The sequence below is a fragment of the Pseudorasbora parva genome, chromosome 18 (assembly GCF_024679245.1).
Source record: "Pseudorasbora parva isolate DD20220531a chromosome 18, ASM2467924v1, whole genome shotgun sequence".
Taxonomy (NCBI): Eukaryota; Metazoa; Chordata; class Actinopteri; order Cypriniformes; family Gobionidae; genus Pseudorasbora; species Pseudorasbora parva.
Genome location: NC_090189.1, coordinates 1,986,083 through 2,007,106, shown reverse-complemented (window position 1 = coordinate 2,007,106; position 21,024 = coordinate 1,986,083). Strand labels below are relative to the sequence as shown.

General features: G+C 38.5%; 1 protein-coding gene and 2 long non-coding RNA genes across 4 annotated transcripts; 2 read left to right on the top strand and 1 right to left on the bottom strand.

The window, feature by feature from the left end:
* The first annotated feature begins 1,506 nt into the window (after positions 1–1,506).
* LOC137047000 (uncharacterized) lies at positions 1,507–2,944 on the top strand. Its single transcript, XR_010899140.1, has 3 exons — positions 1,507–1,716; positions 2,389–2,432; positions 2,649–2,944. It is a non-coding gene; the product is annotated as an uncharacterized lncRNA (long non-coding RNA).
* Positions 2,945–8,593: 5,649 nt separating this feature from the next.
* LOC137046854 (uncharacterized) lies at positions 8,594–10,925 on the top strand. 2 transcript variants are annotated; one of them, XR_010899096.1, is made up of 4 exons: positions 8,594–8,731; positions 8,914–9,019; positions 9,549–9,669; positions 10,098–10,925. It is a non-coding gene; the product is annotated as an uncharacterized lncRNA (long non-coding RNA). The 2 variants fall into 2 exon arrangements; XR_010899097.1 differs by having other exon boundaries at positions 8,914–9,035.
* Positions 10,926–13,707: 2,782 nt separating this feature from the next.
* Positions 13,708–20,056, bottom strand: LOC137047035 (protein translocase subunit SecA-like). The gene is made up of 3 exons (XM_067424566.1): positions 17,094–20,056; positions 13,933–14,108; positions 13,708–13,823 (listed from the first exon to the last, which is right to left on the bottom strand). The coding sequence occupies exons 1-3, from the start codon at positions 20,054–20,056 to the stop codon at positions 13,708–13,710; spliced, it is 3,255 nt and encodes a 1,084-aa protein (XP_067280667.1).
* Between the last annotated feature and the right edge of the window lie 968 nt (positions 20,057–21,024).

Below are 21,024 nucleotides of genomic sequence, written 5' to 3'. Positions count from 1 at the left end.
ATAACTCCAAAACAAAATGAGATATTTTCACCAAAACTGACACACACTTCTATGGGCTCACTACGAGGACACACAAAAAAATTGGCATGATTGTGCCTCTTGGTGGCGCTATAATTAAACAAAACATGTAATTGTCTCTTTTTTTGCTTATAAATTGTCTCTGGTCTGTTAAATAAGTTGGTCTGCTGCTGTCTTCCTTGTCTGCTTTTCTTGCGCTTGGCCCTGATAATGGCTGCTAGCAGATATATTTCTTTTTATAATTATTTTACGGTAGTTTACCTTTGTTCTTATCTTTGGTTATTGTTTATTTTATATGTTCATTTGAGTTAAATATGATGAGTGAAAACTGGGTTTGATGGAAATAGTAAGTTTGACAATAAGGTCAATCTGTGTAAGTATCTTTGTAAATCTGTGGAGGGTATGATGAGTGAGAATGGGTTCAACAAAAATCAGGGAATAGTGATTAAAATGGATGTTATGAACGTGTTTGAGAAAGAAATGAATGAGAGGTGTTCTAATAAAGATGGGACATGTATGTAGGCTGTAAACTGAAGAATGTTTATTTTTATATCAGACCATTATTGTGGATCTGACCATTTTATTTTATTTATTATTTGCACTTTGAGATTCTTCGGAATGAAAAGTGCATTATAAATAAAATCTATTATTATTATTATTATTATTATTATTATTTTATTATTATTATTATCTTTACAACTGTTTTGTTTTTAATTTTTTATTCCTCCATATGGTACTCTTTTTTTCTCATGCATTTGTTACCACTGTTTTAATTCATTTCTATGTAAAGCACTTTGAATTGCCATTGGGTATGAAATGTGCTATACAAATAAACTTGCCTTGCCTAAACAATAGATTACATCACGTCTAAAGTGTCATAAAAGAAGATTATACCACAAAAATAAATAAATAAATAAATAAAAATCACCTGCAGTTCGGATCTCCTTATGAGTCTAGCGTTCCGGACTTCTCCCTCAGTTTAAACATTTCACAATTTGAGTATTCAAATTCACTTTCCAACATAAGATAAAGATTTTTAATTGCAAATATCACACATCTGTTTGATCTCTCCATCTGTCGAATGAGAGTGAGCATTAGTCTTCCTCTTCAGCTCATCATGAGGTGATTAAAACACTCTCTTATTAATTGGTCTGTAAAGAGATTTAAATTAATGAATTCGGGCTATTTAAATCAAGACGTGTTTGTGTGTTTCTGATATAATGAAACAAAGCTGAACTGTACACTAATCATTATCTCATTTAAAGCTTCACTAAACTCTAAAATCACATTTTACTCCGATCATGGTTGCTGACAGTTGGCTGTTGAAATATCCAATGTCACACACTTTTGTTTCTGCTTTTTGCCTTCAGTTCTTTCCAAAATAAATCTGTAACAAGGAAGTACACAACCCAACCATCAAAACAATACAGGAGGAGGAGTTTACAACTGAGTGTATAAAAGTTACATTAAACCTCATCTCCACATTTCTGAAACAGACAATGCCATAGCAGAATGTACAGGTTAATGCACTGGAGAACAAATACATATGACAGACTGCAGATAATAAAACACACGTTATGGAGAAGACAGACAGAGAAAATGGCATGAAAAAAGGAAAAAAGTTACAATCTGATGAACCAAAACAGGAAAAGAGGCTTGGAGTCAGACGCAACAGCTTGAATATCTACAAACCAAACTGTGAGTAATTACGATGATTCAGATCAAACTATTATATTTCATCGTGTTTCATGTTCTCTGGTGTATGAATGTGTGAAATAGATTATAAACTATAACTTTATAGGTAAACATCATTAACACTTACAGCGGTGCTCAAAAGCTTTCATATAATCTAGTTAGGTTATGTCTGATGAACTATGTTAACATCTGTTATGCCTGTGAATTCAGTTCTGGTCGCTTATACTTATTCTATTTGTTTTGTTTAACATGTTCCCGTTTAGCAGATTCTGTAATGTGTCTGTACCTTTAAACACGGGTATTCTCACAAAAATGCGTATAAATAGTACGAGTGTGCAATGTCGTGGAATGTATACGCCAAAACTCATTTTGGCGTGTCTATGGCACGCTGTTTTTCGCGTGCATATGAGACGCATTTTATGGCGTATTATACATACGAACCCCCCACCCCACCACCCTAAACCTACCCAAGAGCGTGTCATATATACGCCATAAAGCGCGTATCATATGCACCTGATATGCACGCGAAAAACAGCGTATCATATGCACGCCAAAATTAGTTTTGGCGTATACATTTCACGACATTGCACACTCGTACTATTTATACGCATTTATGTGTGATCGGGTTGTGTTTTGCGAATGCTATAATGTGATGTTCATGTTCTTTATTCACAGTTTCTCAAGCGTCACAGATTCACTCTGATGATCTAGAGTCACAGGTGAGACACTCACAGAGATAAACACTATAGCAATGCTAATAGCTCTTATAACTGGGAACAGCAGTGTCTACGTTACAGTCATTCAATGTACTGTTAGTCAAGAAATGTACACTTCATATTGTTGTATCGTTTTATTACCGTTTTCACCGTTATATGTTGATGATGAATTGTGACAGTAAAAGATCGAGCTTACTATGACTGTCTTCATTTGCAAAGGTTCAACTTGATGTTTAGTCAGAGTTTCACCACCCAGCGAATGTGCCGAAGCTTGGAAACAACACCCGACACCCGTCTCCATGACGCCATCTAGTGGACACTGGCGTATGTTGATCTGAAATAATCTTGACAGTGATCTACAACTGTGTGTAAAAAACACAACAAAACAAAAAACACGTTATCATCATCTGGCTCACAACTACTTGGTTTTGTAACCTGAAGCCTCCTCATTGTAAATAACTTTAGTCTTTTGTTTTAGGTTTTTTTTTTCATGAAAAATTAAGATTATTAAAAGAAATAAATCCACAATGTGTTATTAGTTACATAACATTTTTATTCAAAAATATGAATTGTTCTGCTGGTGAAGACTTAGTCAACTTTATCTATATATAATTTCTCCAGCCTTTGAAAAAATTATCTCACAAGGTGGGACACTTGTTGCTGGCATGCACAAATATTTACACACATCTCACTTTATGTGGATTTTCCAAATGGAAACGCTCCCACACCAGATGTAGTATGATATCTCTTACGTGGAGCCTCTATCTATATCACTTAAGAATATCTTCTATATCTATATATATTCTATATTATATATCTATAATCCTAATTTAGCCTTTATGAATGTGTCACTAGCCTTTATCTATCCTAACTATCTGCTGCTGTCTATATCAGTCAATATATCTCATTTAAATCTAGCCTAAATATAACTAACCAAAGTGCACATAAATCTCACTTATCTCACAGAATGTTAGCCTGACAAGCCAGAGCTGTTTCACTCTCTTTTCATTCACTAGAGTGCAATAAATAAATCAGACCACTGCCATATGTCCGTTACTCTCTGTTTACTGAACAGCATTCACTTCCTTAAAGTGCATCATACAAAAGGTCCGTACTGCAACATGAGTCAAACTAACAATCACATTGTTACAAGAGCCACTTCAAGATGTTTGGTCTGGAAACTCGCCATTGACGGCTCAATCCTAGGGGCGGATAAACCAACACAGTCTCACCCCTACTCGTCAAATGTTGCCGAACGGTCAAGGGACCCTGACGTCAGCTGTTGACGCACAGGGTACCCCTAAATCGCCATTTTTCGACGTACTGGGTAATCCATAGCCTGACAAGCCAGAGCCACATCAAGATGTTTGGTCTGGAAACTCTCCATTGACGGCTCAATCCGAGGGGCGGATAAACGGCTGTCTGTCAAACTCCCTCTGCACGCGATAGGATAGCGCTACACCAACCAGAGCAACGACGGTGAAGCAGAGCTGATAGATTAAACATTCGCCGTATCCAGTCGGCTAAACTCTGAACACATCTTCCCTTCTTCAGAATGACTTCAGTGCCGTTCTTTTCTCAGAGAAAAGCTTAACTCAAGTCTACCGGAGGCGCGGGCAGAGCTGATTCGACAGACCGCCGCCGTTCGCCAGTTTCTGTGTTTACTAGAAGCACACAAACGCAACTCGGCCGTCGTCATTATGGCCCCGCCCACCGACTCTATACACGATGTGATTGGCCCGTCCAGATTCTGAGGAATACAGCTCAGATAGGAATTGAGAGTTGCTAGCATAGACAGTAAAAGAAATGGACCGAGCGATCCCATTGCCTTCTACGGCGTTAAGTGATGTCAGTATAGGGGCTCTCACTTCCTGATGGCTGAGCGAACTGCGCCGGCTCAGACTGAGCTTGAGGACGTAGATGTGACGTGAGCCTCCTGTCTGACAGCTGTAAGTCTTCTAGTAGTTGTGGAAAGTGAAAGCTGAATCCCGTTGTTTAAATATTTTCTCCCGTTGCTTTTGGCTCACTATGGGCTTCTCCCCATTCTTCTCCCTTGACTTTATCAGACTTTATGTCTCCACGTCCCCCCGACTGTCTCATAGACAGTAAAGATTGCCTGCGAGCGTCTCCTCAGGTCTATACGGTAATTTCTCAACTGTGCGACAGAGTCGCGTTGGTTATGACGCAATCGTTAGCCTATTTTTACAAAAACAGCTTCTGCGGGGCGATAGTGTAAGATACAAGGTAATGGAGCCTTTTATGCATTGTCGTGTTTCTTTAGAAATAAACAATGGACAAATGGAGTCTTTAAACGCCTCAGATGTAAAGTTATTCACTGTCAAAGTGACTCAAAAATGAATGGGAGTCAATGGGATGCTAACAGCAGGTGATGGCTTGGTTAGCAATGGCCGCCCCTAGGGGTGGAACGCTTTCCGAGCGCTAGATTACCCGCTTGGTTTCTAGACCACACTTGCGGGCAAATTAAATCTGCTGCCGCTAGGGTCTAGATTTCTTGGCTAGGTAATCCACTGATTTCAATGAGAAACCTAGGACGTCATAAACAGACGTGTTGGGCATGTGAATGTTATCGTCATGATGGAATTTATTGGGTTATAATTTTTCCATTATGACATGTTGGAGTGTGATTCTCAATTTAATCAGCCAGTACAATTGTATTTACATTTATTTACGCTATGATACACGTTTGAAACAGCAGTCAAACCCCACCCCGCCCTAAACCTATCCATTTGCATATTATATGATATAAAACACAGACTGTAACAGACAACAGGCACACTTTATTGAAAAAGTCCAACTATTCCGAGGCCAAACGATTGAATTGTGCGAAAAAAAGACCCAAAAGCAATCACCGTCTCTATCCGCGCCGCGCGCCGCGCGCCGGCGTCACACTGAAGACGCCACAGGTAGACCCCTCGGCGTCACGCGATGGACGAACTGGGAACCCAATTGCTTTCAGTGGGAAACCTTTGGCGTGTGATATTTGTTGTAAATAAACAGTAGCCACAACAATTACCATGCTTTAAATGCATTTTAATGTAAAATCCAAATATTGTTATTTAAATAGTATACTTTATAATGCTATATATTATATATTATGACTTTTTTCTCTCTTTCTTTTTTTTTTTTACCTGAAAAGACCAAAAGAGCCTCTCGGACTCAGTCAACCAGTGGCGTAACTTACTAATGATGGGCCCCAGTGCAGGCTATGCAGTTAGGCCCCCCCTAACCAAGCATATGTAACACTTTAGGGTCAGGTTTCATTTCTATATCAGGATATCGGTTGTTTATTATTATTTACAAATCAAATATTAATGGCTTATTCTGTGTCACCGTAGGGCCTACATCCCTTAATCGTAAAAAAGACACTCTTTTATAATCAGTAAGATTCCAAATGTGAGTTTTTTTAGGGGGGTTCGGGGGCATGCTCCCCCGAGAAAATGTAGATTTCTAGGATCTACATATGTGTATTTTAAGATGTTCTGAAGGCCAAAAAAAGTAGATAACAATATTACTAGAGACTCATCAAGGTGGACTTGTTGACATAGGCTACTTTTTTTGTGGGTTTGTCCGTTCAAACGCAAGACTTGAAAGAGAACTCTATTTGCACGCTGTGAGACTGCGCGCTTTCGGATGAGTGCACAGAGACAGATGTTCTCATTCGCGTCTTCTGGCACTACACGCGGGTGATGATGGTGAAAATCAGGGGCGTTTCTATGATTGTCATTTTAGGGCGGCTCAGCCCCCAGTGAGGGTAGGCCTGTAGAAAAAATGTTAACACTATTTAGTTTAGGGTCCAAATTGCGCTATTAACTAATAGCTTACAAACATGCATACCCCTAAGATATTGGCTGTTTATCATTACTTATAAAGCAAATATTAACACCTTACTGCATGGCCATACTGTACATGCATTAATCATACCCAATAATGTAGGCAGGTTTATAATCACCAAGATCCCAAATGTTAGGGGGTTCTAACATGCTCCCCCGAGAAAATTTTGATTTCTATGATCTACATATGAGCATTTTAAGATGTTCTTTTAAGATAATCTACTTTACTATTTATCAAAGTTTTAAGTTTATTAAAATCACAATATGAACACATTCAATACTAATCTTATGCCCAATACAGGCTGAAAAAGCTGAGTTTAAAAATATATATATATTTACTGAATGTTAAAAATAGAATTATATTAATTTACAATATATACACATTTATTATTAATCTTATGCCTAACCTGATTAAAATGGCTTTGTTAATATTTCTTGTTCGTTAATTAGGCCTACATTATGAATCACATTGGCATATTTCCAGTTAAAAACATTCGCCTAAATATTTTTTTCTTTTGATTAACATTTCTGACTTAAAGCAGCAGCTGTCAAACATGAATGTTTAGTTTAGCTGCATTTATCTTACTTGACGTCGAGTTGCTCTGCTAAAATTTGCGCTCAGCCTCAGCAGTTTCTGTGTGACCATAAAGCCCGCCTTCTCTGATTTGATTGGTTTTATCAAATATTTTGACATTGACGAGCGGTGACAGACCAATGACGCTCAGATTCACACACACACACACACACACACACACCTCTGCTTCTGACGTGCGCTGCGCTCTGCTCAGAGCCGCTACGGATTGGAGAGACAGGCTAAAAAACGGGACGAAGCCCACATTTCGGACGTATTATTTCGGTGATGAAAGTCTTTCGGCCAAGAATGCACCGAGAGAATGCACATGGTCCATTTTCGCCCGAATATTTGATGCATCCCTAATTAAAATAATTAATAATAATAATAATAATAAATTATATAATGGGCTATTATTTAAACATAAATATGAAACTAAATAGGCTACGGTTTCTTTAACCCTCTGGCTGAAGAACGCACGTACCGGCTGTTTTTTCCCCCTCACGAGTCATGACGGGGGATAGCCTAAAACTCGCAATACTCCGTAATTTTTGGCCATACAGATAAATGTGAGACATAATTATAAATATTAATTTTCCACTTTTATTTGTGTACACTCGCATAACAACAAAACTTTGTGCTTTAGTAAAATAAATAAAAAAGGTGCGCTTTCTATCTGCGAGAATCTGAAACTCGGTGAATACATGACAAACATGAAGCATACGTCTAAAGAAAGCTTGAAATCGCTAGATTTAAATCAAATAATTCACATTTTATAGTGAATTGTGGAGCTCACTGGCATAGAGCGGAATATCTAGCGGATCGAGCGTCACGCAACTGTGCTCCGCTCACATGCTCTGATGAAAAAGGTGGTCAGTAGCCTATCCTAAGCGTGACGGTAGAGCGCGACAGCCGTGTGAAATCTGAAACCAGTGCTTTTCATTTGAAATGTGAGTGTCACAATATTCTGCGGAGTCACTTTGTTGCCAAGGGCCCGTTTGCAATGTGGGCATGGGCCCGTGTGCGCTGCGGGCCCCCCTGCCGCACGGGCCCCAGTGCGGCTGCACTGCCTGCACTGTCTGTAGTTACGCCCCTGCAGTCAACCCATTCTTGTTTGTGGAGAAGCAACAGAGAAAACCGAAAGCTGCAACAGCAAATATTTGTATGTGTTGGTTTGAACCCTTTATCAAACATTTTATTTAGCATTTGTTGTTACTTATTCTTACAAATCCCATAGCTCAATCAGTAAGAACATATTCCCGAAGTCTTAATAATTCACAAGATTTAACAAGTTGTCAAATTCGTATGATTCTCGTACATACAGCTCTGGAAAAAAATTAAGAGACCACTTAACATGGATTTCTAAATGTTAAGTGGTCTCTTAATTTTTTCCAGAGCTGTATTTGTATATGAAGAGTTCAGATGCAAAAGCCTCAAAAAGCCACTTCGGTCACATGACATCAGATATTCGATTATTTTTTCTTATTATTAACGTCCCGTTTGCATGTAAATAATTGATGTGATCACAAAATCAAGTGCGTTATCTACATTTTCAAACAAATTCATATGATATAGCTTGCTATTATATACTTTTAATAATGGGAATGCACACATATATCTGTGAACTTACTACATAAATGTATTTAACATTTAATTATGCATCGTTTTTTTACAGCAAGAAACAGTTATGTATGAACTCACAACTTGCATGCAATGTAATACAATTTCCTCTTTCTTTCTGTCTTGCAGATTACTTTTATTTATTTATTTTTGTTTAAAAGATCTCTACAATATCAAACTCAACAGCTCTTTTAAGAGTCAACCCTCACAGGAGCTTCTAGTGATTCTCAGCGAATCTTGCCGTAATCAGCCCTTCACAGGTAAAGTTGAATATTATCAGTATCAGTATAAATACTAAAGTATATACAGTTTTTAATATATATACTCATCAAATGCTCACCTTAATCTTATGGTAAATTAACTTTATTGTAACTGTCTTAATTTATATGTTTTAAAAACAATAGTATTTGCACAGAGTAAGTGAGACTTTCTTGTTTTACAGAAGAGAAGAAAGACCAGACCTTATATCGAAGCAAGCTAAGAAAATAAGTCCTTTGTTTAGGGTGAGGAAGGAAGATGGACATCTTGTGCCCGAAGAAGACAGAAAAGTGCGCAAGTCTATTGGTATGTCTTGTATTGAAGCAATGCTGTAATATGTAGTACAAAATTTGATGTTGATCTCTCAAAGGACTATTCATTTCAACAGTGATCATTCTTTCTACTCTGATAAAATACGTACCATTATTCATGTCTAAATCTTTTAATAACTCCTAAAATAAGCAAATGAGGTTCTGTATCTTGGATTTATTTAAAATGGTAAATATTTGTTTTCCCTTTTTGATACAATTATTATTACACTTTTGGCCTTCAGTTCTTAAAAACTACTCCGTCTGTTTGTCTTAGATAAAAGCAGACAAGTGTGGGGAAAAGCATTTAGTTGTTATAAACTCCATGTATTTCTCCATTGTTTTGTAGATCATGGATGGTTCTGGGTAGCTTTAGAAGATAATGAGTTGGGAAATATTAGGAATCAAATAGTAAATGTTCTTTGAATTATGTGAAATATCTGGTTAGTTCTTTGGCTTGAAACAAGGCCTTATACTCCACAGACTAAACACATTGCATTTGTGTTTTAAGATGGATAGCAAGAGAAGGCACACATTCGACAGGAAAAAGATGTGCTGCCAAGGAGGAATACAAGAGGCAAAAACTCTGCTCTCTGAGAACTATACATGGCCATGGGTGCTTCATAAGCATGGTAAGTCTGGTGCCTGGGTACCTATTTCTTAATTCTGTCCATGAAAGTTGTATTGCAGTATTTGAACAATTTTATATTGTAAAGGCTATCACAAGTGATGCTCTTGAAACAAGTAACTCAAGAAATCGAGCATCACTGACAAAAGCTCAGAAGAGACCATGCCTTTCTAAAAGATCTACTGTTTAAAAGGTTGCTGTTGATATGGGTAAATTAGTTTTTGTTCAGTACTTGGCTAATATTATGGGCTGCAATATTATACATAATGCTTCAATGTGTATATTATTTTATGTACTGACTGCTGCTTTGTAAATTTAAATCAGGAATTGGCATTTCTGCCCATTTTGAGGTGGAGAGTTTACTGAAGAACATAGGTTAACCCGACTGTACATTAAACTTAATCTGAATTGTGTTTGTTGTTTTACTTTTAGACCAGGAATGGAGAACGCCGGATTATACGACTTCTTCCTCTGGTTGAGAAAAGGCTACACAACATCAGTGATCACATCATCTGTACATTGATTATACTGTACGGTACAAGTGGGCGAACTGTTTAGAAGAAGAAGAACATGAACATGATAGAGGGAAGAGACAGAAACCAGTCTAGTTGTAATAATGAATCATTATTTTCCAACACTATATCAAATCTGTTTTCTGTATCTTGACTGGATTAGTGATCTCCGGTTCGCAAACGAATCGTTCTTTTTAACCGGATCTTTATAGTGAACCGGTCGAACCAGTTCACCAAATCGAACTGAATCGTTCTAAACGGATCGCGTCTCAAATCAGCGCTGATCCCACAAGTTACTGTAGTTATTAACTTTCTGCCTTCAGTGACAGTCTCTCTGACTAGAAATAAACGAATATCTTGAAGTAGATGCTGTAACTCCAATCGTTAGCTGAAGTGAGACATGTTTTGCTGAGAGATCTGATGAACTCACGAGCAGCTGATACTGAGCATGCGCGTGTAACCGAACGTAGCGGTTGTCGGATCCTCGGATCAGCAGTACAGAATCAAAACCGTTTCTGTCGGACACGTTCGATACTGAGAACCGTGAGCCGATGAGCTGCGCATGCGTGTTATTTGTTCAGAGGAACGAAATGCAGGTTAAGTGTATAAAACAAATCACGTTTGGAAACATCATAAAGCTGTCACTGTATTATTTTAAAGTTTTGGAAACAATGGATTGTAAAACGGTCAAATTAAACATTTATTTGTTTTATCAATAATGCATGATATTTTCAGGAACAGTTTTTATCTTATTTAATTTCTAAGTTGATACACATTTTAAAATGTAATCAAAACAGTAGGTTTGATATAGACTATTCCGCTTGCAGCAGTTCGCAGCTCAGCACCCTGTGCTCAGCACACACACACACACACACACACACACACACACTGATACAGCGGTTCTCGAGTCAGATCGACCGGTTGCAACGGATCACCGGTACAGAATCGAGAACCGTTTCTATCAGACACGTTCGATCTTTCGGACATGTTTGATTCTGAGAACCGGTGAGCTGAGATACTGAGCATGCGTGAGAGCGTCGTAACCGAACTGTTTCTCTCGGACTGGGACAGCTGATGCTGATCATACATGAGCACGGGTGAACACTGAGGATTTGTGTAAGTAGGCCTATTATGTCAATGTAAGTTTATTTAATCTGTGTAAAACATCAGTGTTTGCACGACAGTGACAGTCTCTCAAACTAGAAATAAAACTAATATCTTGAAGTAGATGTTGTAACAATCGATTCAGTTCGGTTTGGTGAACTGTATTTAGTGCTGTTGCAAAACATAAATGAAAAAATGTTTCCAAGATGATGATGATGTCAATTATAATTATTACTATACTAAGTTTTGATTACAAATACTTTATATGGATGTGTTTGAATGTATTTTCATCCGCCGGGGTGATAGAAATGACGTCATTACGTAAAGACGTAAAAGAACCGGTGATCCGGTTTTTTTAACCGGATCATGGAAACGAACTCTCTGAAAGAACCGGTTCGCGGAAAAGAACCGAACTTCCCATCACTAGACTGGATGGGATTATGTGGCACTCATTTGTGTGGCTTCAGCAGCTGTGAATGGATTAATATGATGTTAATGTGTTTTTTAAAACCCATTTTTATTTATCTTTAATCTTACATTTACATTTATGCATTTGGCAGACGCTTTTATCCAAAGCGACTTACATTGCATTCAAGGTACACATTTTTACATTATTGTCAGTTCTTGCTTTCCCTGGGAATCGAACCCATGACCTTGGCGTTGCTAGTGCCACGCTCTACTGGTTGAGCTACAGGAAAGCCTCAAATCTTATTTGACTTTATTCTACTTTATCAACTGTATACTGTATCCTCCAATAAAGTGTTGAGTGATAAAGTATGGTGAGTATTGTGTATGGTGTTTGTACTGTAAATACACATTCAACAAGTTTATTTAGGTTATCTAATTAATTACCAAGAATATTTTACTTGAGAAGTAAACATGTTTTATCTGGTTATATTATATTTGGTACAATGCTCCAAAAAGTTGTATATACTTGCATGCTGTGACAAGTATGTCAGTTTTCAGTGAAATAAAGGGAAGGATTAAACACTTCAAGCTTAACTGAAGATGATCCATGTTGATCATTCTGGTACATCTACTACTGCAACAAACATTAAAGCATGCACATTTTCAATGCCAGGTACGTGAAGAGGGTGTAGATGAAATTGTGACAATGTCTCTTGTTCTTTTACTTAATGGTGCATGGTCCTATATTTAATGAAGTGTAAATAATATAAATAGTTTTTGTTTACTCTGGAAAGTGGATAATGGCAAGTTGTTGCAGGTTCATCCATTATATTTATTAGTGTATATCCATAAAAGAAAATAAAACTTAATAATTATTATTTTACAACATTTCTTTCAAATATATCTGTATTTCATCAGATGGTCTTACAATATCAAAACCTAATACAAGCATGACGTTAGAATAGAAAAGACAAAATACTCTGATATTTAAATGTTAAAAAACTCAAAGTTTGTTGTCCGTGATGAGGAGAATAGATCTGTGTATGTTGTACTGCCCTTACACCTCCAGGGACCCAGTAGTGGCCCCTGGAAGAGCAAAAAAAAAGCATATTTCAAATGGCTTTAACTCAAAGTCTGGTTAGCGTATCACAGAGAAGATTGGCAGGACAACTGCATATGCAATGTTTACTAAATAATGTTGGCCACAGTTTTCAGACATATATGGAAAGCTGCCATAAAGGTTTTTTTAAAAGTGCTCACAGTAAAATATACAATTTCAGCTTGGCCCCGTTTTTATTTTAAATACATTTGTGAGCCTCTGAAAATCATCTAAACATCTGATTCTGATTTAAAAGAGTGTGTTTTTCAGATCCCTGTATACCTGAACGCTTATAGAAAGCAGAACTAAACACAAAGATGAAGTCAAAGCGCTCACTAAATATAGAAGAGTTTGATGAAGTGTAGTGAAGTGTGTGTCAACGGCTCACTCAAAGCTTTAGTGTGTGTGTGTGTGTGTGTGTGTGTGTGTGTGTGTGTGTGTGTGTGTGTGTGTGTGTGTGTCGCTGGAGCTCATGGTCTGATGATCTGACAGAATCATGTTCATTCTCAGATTCATTCATTATTTATCATCTCACTAAACCTGGATCTCACTTTCTGGAAAACTACAAACGGGAAGAATTCATGATCTTACCAGAGACTCAGACGCATTTATGGATTCATCTGATCATGAGGAGGAGGAGGAGGATGAAGATGAGGAGGAGGACGATGATGGTGATGAAGATGAGGAGGAGGAGGATGAAGATGAGGAGGAGGAGGAGGATGATGATGATGAAGATGAGGAGCAGGAGGAGGAGGAGGATGAAGATGATGGTTCATAATCACCATAATCTCATATCTGAAGATTATTCATAAATCCTGGATTAGTGATGAATGCTTTACGAGAGTCTCTCATAATACATGTCACTTATTAAAAGCTGAAAGATGTAAAATACTCAAATGATTTCTGTCCAGAGTTTGTGTTAGAAATGCAGTTCAATTAAAGCCCCAGTTTGACATTGAGCTTCAGTGTGAATAATATTTGACTCCTGATCTAAATCATCTGCTGTGAGAATGAAGGAAACCACCTGATCATGATCTGAGGATGAAGATGAGGATCTTAGAAGTTTCCCAACAGGACACTGGCCCTCATTTATCAATCTTGTGTATTGAAACAGGCGTATACGTTGGCGTAAGATTATGCTTACACTCCTCTGACCGCCTGATGTATGAAGCTGTGCGCACCTCTGCAATCCAGGGGTGCTTCTGTGCTTCTCGCTCCTCTGTCCTCCATCCTATGACCCGGAAACCAATGGAGCTCAGCCATCTTGTAGGAGATCTCAATTCTCTAATTGGAGGCGAGGATGGAGGAGTGAGGAGCTTCCTGAGGAGTCATGAGCGAGGATACACTGGAGTATCCTTTGCGGAACTGTTTTATCAACTAAACGTGACGCAAGCATTAATTCTCCTTCCCCTTCACATCGTGCCAGAGTTTATTAATCATTATTCCTATGTTTACATGTACAAGATACAAATGTTCGTCAAAAAACAACACCTGATAGTTGCAGAATTATATCAAAGCACAAGAAAATTAAAGAAACAAATAGAAACTAATATTATACAACGAAAAAGCAGTTAATAACGAATTCGTTGTTAATAATAACTGGTAATTAAAATATGGACAAATGTGGTATTTTGTGGAGGCTGAAGCTTACAATATAAATAGTTATCTCTAATGTTCAAGAATCCAGACTAAATCCAGCGGTGTCATTAACTGACGCCGCTTTGAAGTGACGTTAAAGGGAGCGAGGATATATCAATTCACTTGAATCAATTCCTCCGCCCTCACGTCTTTCCCTGGCGTCCTGAAGGGGTGGAGCTAAGGCGCGAGGAAAGGAAGGTAGGAAAGGAAACAAGGATGCACACATAAGAATTGGGAAGCACCCAAGGTGTATGCAATACCTGCCCTTGATAAATGCCGCGGCTGAAAACGATCGTCATTAGAATAACACGCCCCTATATATTCAAGTCTCTGCTCATTTTACGCCATGGACACACAGAAGATTAGCCTGACAAGCCAGAGCCACATCAAGATGTTTGGTCTGGAAACTCACCATAGACAGGGCTCAGTCCGAGGGGCGGATAAACGGCTGTCTGTCAAACTCCCTCTGCACGCGATAGGATAGCGCTACACCAACCAGAGCAACGACGGTGAAGGGGAGCTCGCTGACAGATTAAACATTCGCCGTATCCGGTCGGCTAAACTCTGAACACATCTTCCCTTCTTCAGAATGACTTCAGTGCCGTTCTTTGTTCTTTTCTCAGAGAAAAGCTTAACTCAAGTCTTCCGGAGGCGCGGGCAGAGCTGATTCGAAAGACCGCCGTTCGTCAGTTTCTGTGTTTACTAGAAGCACGCAAACGCAACTCAGCCGTCGTCATTATGGCCCCGCCCGCCGACTCTATACACGATGTGATTGGGCCGTCCAGATTGTGAGGAATACAGCTCAGATAGGAATTGAGAGTTGCTAGACCACACTTGCGGGCAAATTAAATTTGCTGCCGCTAGGGTGTGTCTAGATTTCTAGGCTAACAGAAGATGGCAAAGAAGCGAAACTTCTCCGACGTGGAGATCGAGACCATCACCAGGTGGAAAAAACAATATAGTTTTATTTGGGAGTTTAAAGAGTGGGATCCACAGAAACAAAATATGGACCCAAATCACGAGAAATGACCATCACAATGCATTATTCTACAGCATGTTTTGAAACAATTAGCATTACATTTCGTATCACGGCACATGTATTGGGGTGTACGATATGATGATGATGATGTGATGTGGAGTAGCCTACCATTCATTCACATTAATAATCGCATGACTTTTTGTAAGATTCTTCTTCTTATTTTTATAATTAATGACCCTTATTGTTATTTAGAAGAATAATTTCATTATTATTTTTAATTATTTAAAAGAAGAAGAATATAATTTTTATTATTTTGTCAGTCTGAATTATTGTCAGGCCCGTCGGTGCGCAGCTGTCGGGCCTAACCCTGAGCCGTCAGGTAAAGCGCACAGGCTCAGCTGGAGGAAATCAGGCCTACAAATCAAACGCTTTGGTAAAGTCACACAAATTAAACACTGAAGTACATGTTTATTTAAAGTCTGATACAATTTGTAATCCTTCACCATTTACTAATATATCTGGTATAACCTCCTAATATTGTATATTTACAAACATACATTTATTACAATATTATTCTATGTTGTAAGATTGAACATTTGAGATGAGTAAAACAAAATGTATCTTTAAAAAAATGCTTGAAAAGTATACAATAAACCATAATTTTCACATGTACATGTATGCATTTGGCAGGCGCTTTTATCCAAAGTGACTTACATGGCATTAAGGTACACATTTTACATTTTTATCAGTTCTTGCTTTCCCTGGCAATCGAACCCATGACCTTGGCGTTGCTAGCGCCTCGCTCTATTGATTGAGCTACAGGAACGTTTTATTAGAGATGTCATATGATGCTACTGTAAAGGTTCATTCATTTGATTGTTGGGTGTCATAGAATAGGTTTATTTGTTTTAATGTTCAAAAATCAGAAGCAGAAAGCAGAACAGTACATTTACGTGGACCCACATAAGCATTTAATACTTGGATTGATGCTCAATTGGAGTGAAAAGCCTTCACATTATTAAAAATGAGCAAATTGACCACCTTAAATATTATTTTCTGGTGAGAGTTTATTGTTTGTGATATTCTCAATTTGGACATGTTAATAAATACTAATTGACTGTACCTTGTTTAAGAATAACCTATTAACCTGATCAAACACGTCACATCAGAAATATCACCCAAGAAAATGGTCTTTATGATCATTGAAGAACACAGATTGTAATGTGAATTAGAATAATTACTGATATACTCTATATACACATTCGATTATTAGCATTTAGCTAACTGGACATAAAGATATCTGTGAAAAGTGTCACATGTTAACATTAAACATATTTGACAAAAACCTACTGAAAGAAAATGTGACGTCCAAAAAGAAAATGTGGTCAAGACCCAGTGATCTAACGTGTGCGTATTCCTTTACCAGGTCTTCCAGAAATCTTGGGTCACGCAGATTAAAGCGTTCTCCTGCTGCTGAAGAACGATTACGGTTTTCTGCCAGGCTCACATCTCTTCCTCTGCTTTCAGCGCTTTTCAGCTTCATTACAGAATCTTGAATGTTAATCTTGAGTATTTTTCCAACCATACTCTTCATTTGGAACTGCTTCGTAAGCAAAGAATCAGCTGTTGTCGGCTCTGGGCTTGAAATTTTCACATAAGTAAGAATCAGGGCAAGTTTTAAATTATACAAATCTATTTCCATGTTTGCCTTTTCCAGGTCAGCCAATGCTCGAGCAACATAGCCAGCATCTTTCTTTTTAATAGTGGCAAGTGCACGATTATAGAGAGGAATAACCTCCCAGCAAACACCGTCCTCCAATGCTTTGGTGTACATCTCAATGCTCTCCGCAAGGCATCCCTTCACACGGAGATAGTTTCCAGACCTGATGTAATAGTAGACCATGGAGGATGGGGACTGTTTACTCAAAAGTTTCTGCTTTGCAGTCGACAAGTCCATTTTCAAAATCTCAGAGGCATTTTCCTTACAGGAGTGCATCAGGAACCACAAACCCCAACACTCATGAAGACAGGGCACCATTACATCACACTGGTCAGAGGACACTTCTGTATAAACACGGTCCAGAAAATCAAGGTAATCAGAAAAAAGCTCTTCCTCTTTTGTGATTTTTGGAATGTCTTTTTCAAGAAACCTTGATAGTTTTATCTCCACCACAGTGTTTCTGGCATCTTTTGCCTCTTCCAGATTGCTTCCCATAAATGCGTTTGATTTCCTTTTTAAGAGGCCTGTGAGAGCAGAGACCATTGCCTCATGATTTTTAGAGCTGTGATTTTCCAGATAGCGATTAACAGTTTCCTCAAAAACACTCTCTGTGCAACCACGTGACATCAATATAGTTGTAAGATGTTTGAGACGGTTCAGTAAGCTGGTTATTGAAGTGTTTAAACCCATCACTAGTTTAACGGAGTCAGAGAAATGACTGGCGCACATGATGAGTTGAGCAGATCCTGGACTCCCTTGGCGAGCCGTTCGTCCAAAGGCTTGCTGTTCAACACGGACGTTAAGAGGTAAGAAGGTTTGCACCACAAACAGACCTCCTGCCTCATTTACGCTTTTACTGACCTTTAGGTCTGTCCCTCGACCCGCTAGATTAGTTGCAATGATGACCTGTCCCGCTTGGATTGTTGGATTTATTATTGTAGAGTTATCCATGTTGTTATTTACATAGCGTTTTAGTTTGCATTTTGAAATTGTGTCTGCAAGGGTCTTGTAGAACATTTCTGCACTTTTGATCGTTTCACAGATGACGAGAGCTGCTCGTGGACCTCGATAGACTGTGGAGTTCACGTGATGCTGAATGACGTTACAGACCGTCCTGATCCACTCGTCCTCTTCAGGTAGTACCATGCCTTCAAACTCATAAAGTTTCCGTCGTCTAAATGAGGGAATCTTACAGAAGTCAATACCGTTGTAGAGCTTCTTCAGCATGTCAAGCTCTGTTTGGTCCCCCAAAGTTCCTGTGATCCCATAGACATTGTTGTATTTCTTGAATAAACCCACATTAGACATGAAGTTTGTTACAAGACTCATGTTGGACAGTTTAGTTTGGTGTTTCATCTCCAGAAACTGCTGAAGTCCTTCTCCCCATCTCATGTTGTTCTGCACAACACCAGTGCATTCGTAATCGACAGGAGCCACTCCATCTCCATGAAGGATGTATTCGTGGTCCTGAGACATTTTTGTGGCTAACAGAGCATTTTCAATCCAGGTTTGCATCTTTCCGTCGATGAGGTCTTGAAAGCCTGGGATAGGAGATGTATTTTGTTCTTTTGCTGCTTCAGAACTCTTTTTAATAATTTTACCCAATGATTTAACTAGTGAGTCTTCCTCATAGTGCACTAAACGACATTTTCCGTTTCCCAGGAGAATAAGTGATATTGCTTGTCTTTCATTCCTACTTTTGGAACTAATCTCATTTAGTTTCTGTAATTTCCCATCAGGCCCTTCCTGGTAAAGTTTAAAGTAGTACTCTGGGAAGTTTACCACAAAATTGGTTAAAAATGCCTCTGTTTGGGCAACACTTGCATTATCTAGTTGTTTTGCTGCATCCACCGTATTCTGCACAATACTGAGCTGATCAATGCTTTTATTGTCATGCATGATTTCAGACAGAACTTCAGAGAAGAGCTGAATGTGCCCTAAAATCTCTCCAGTCTCTAAACGCTTCAGCTTGTTGACGACATACCAAATTTCTGCCAGAATTACATTCAAAGATTCCATGAGAGGTATATTACTATTCAAGTAGACTACTTCAAGACCTTTGTCCAGCATCAGTGAGTCCACCTCATCCACTATAACGCAGTGAAACTCTCTCTTAGGTCTCACTTCTCTTCTGTGGAAGCGCTGTCTCAGAAAATCACCTGCAAAATTCTGAGTCGTCCCATAGACAACTTGGCATTCATAGCACTTCTTCAGCTCACGGTCTTCTGATTTGTTAGTGTTGGAATCAACAGTAATGTTCAGTTCCTTATAAAAGCTACGCCAAACGTCAGCGTCTCTTTTAGCAAGAACAGGAGAACTGGAGATTATATCAGGAGTTCTCCCAGTCATTGCCTGATACGCTGCAAACATTGCCACGATACACGACTTTCCTTCTCCTGTTCCAACCTGAACCAGCCGACTTGATTTAGAAAGAACAAGAACGCACCAGCTCACCATCTGAGTCTCGCGAGGTTTATAGTTCATGGTCTTATCTACGGCTTTGCAGAGCTTGAACAAACTTTGTTTTATCCCTTGTAGATGTGGAGCTGTAGAAGCTGACAGACATTTGGACACAGAGGACACAATATCTTTCACTTCTGTCATAGTTTGTTCATCAATTTCTGATTGTTCACAGATTTCTGCCACAATCTCATCCAGTGTTTTATCATCATTGCTTTTGGCTATTTTATTAATTTCAGCCTCAACGTGATCCACAATCTTATCGTCATCAGATGTCAAATCGGACAGACTTATTTTGTGAATCTCCACTTGATGAAGGACTTTCATCATCCATGTGTGAAAATCTTCCTTTCTGCCATTAAATTCTTTCACGAGGGCTTCAAACAACTTAAGAACATCCTCGATCTCCCACTTTCCGTTCTTAATCAGGGAAATCAGCCTTGATAACAGCATGTCTACAGATGCTTCCATTTTCAAAATTCACTCGTGAGGTTTTTCACAATCACTGTCTGTGGTTTAAAAAAGACATGGAATTAAACTTCTGCTTAACTAAGTCAAAAATATTAATAAATAAGACAATTAAGACTACGATACACTTTATTTTACATTAAAAAAAATGTTTTGCTTGTTTTAAAAGTGTTTTCTTAAAAGGTTTTTAAAATTATTATTCATTATTATTTCCTCTGAAAAGCATTTATTTATAATACTTACATCTTTTGCAACCATGTTGTTGTGGAGTTGTTACAGCAAACCTCTTCTACTGTCATCTCTGATAAAGTCTCATGGGAGTTTAATTATATGTGTTTGAGACGATGACGTTTACATTGTGCTGGAATTTCCAGTTGGAATAATATCAATTGTCTTCAATATGTCACGTGATTTGAAAGAACACGAAGTGCGTGCCATTATTCATGTGGCTAAGCGGTTGCCAGCACTTTCAAAACCCGACCTAACTTAGAAAGTCATTTTGGAAAGAATGGAATTTTTTCAGTGTCGACTACGCCACCTAGGGACTTTCACCCCAGGAACTCCCTACAATATAAGCCAAAGGCTTAACCCAAAGCACCCAGGTTCGTCACCGACAAAGAAATGGTCTGAGACTTGAGTTCCCCATAAAAAGACTTTTTATTAAATTTATAAAACTGCAAAAGGCGCCCCTTTTCAGTGGAGCAGATAACTTAATGTTTAATTCTGCACAGATCAGTCACAAGAAATAAACCCACGTTAAAAAGTTCAAGGCAAGTATCAATAAAACACACCATTTAACTACACAGGACAAATACACTACCATGCAGGGCTGAAGGACATCCACCCCGGGCACCCCGATGAAAGTGGCCTAAAGGAAAACACCAAATCACTTCATACTTACACCCCACCACTCAACACAACACAAGTGAAACACAGCACTCAGGTGACTGGAGACCCACTACAGCACCAGG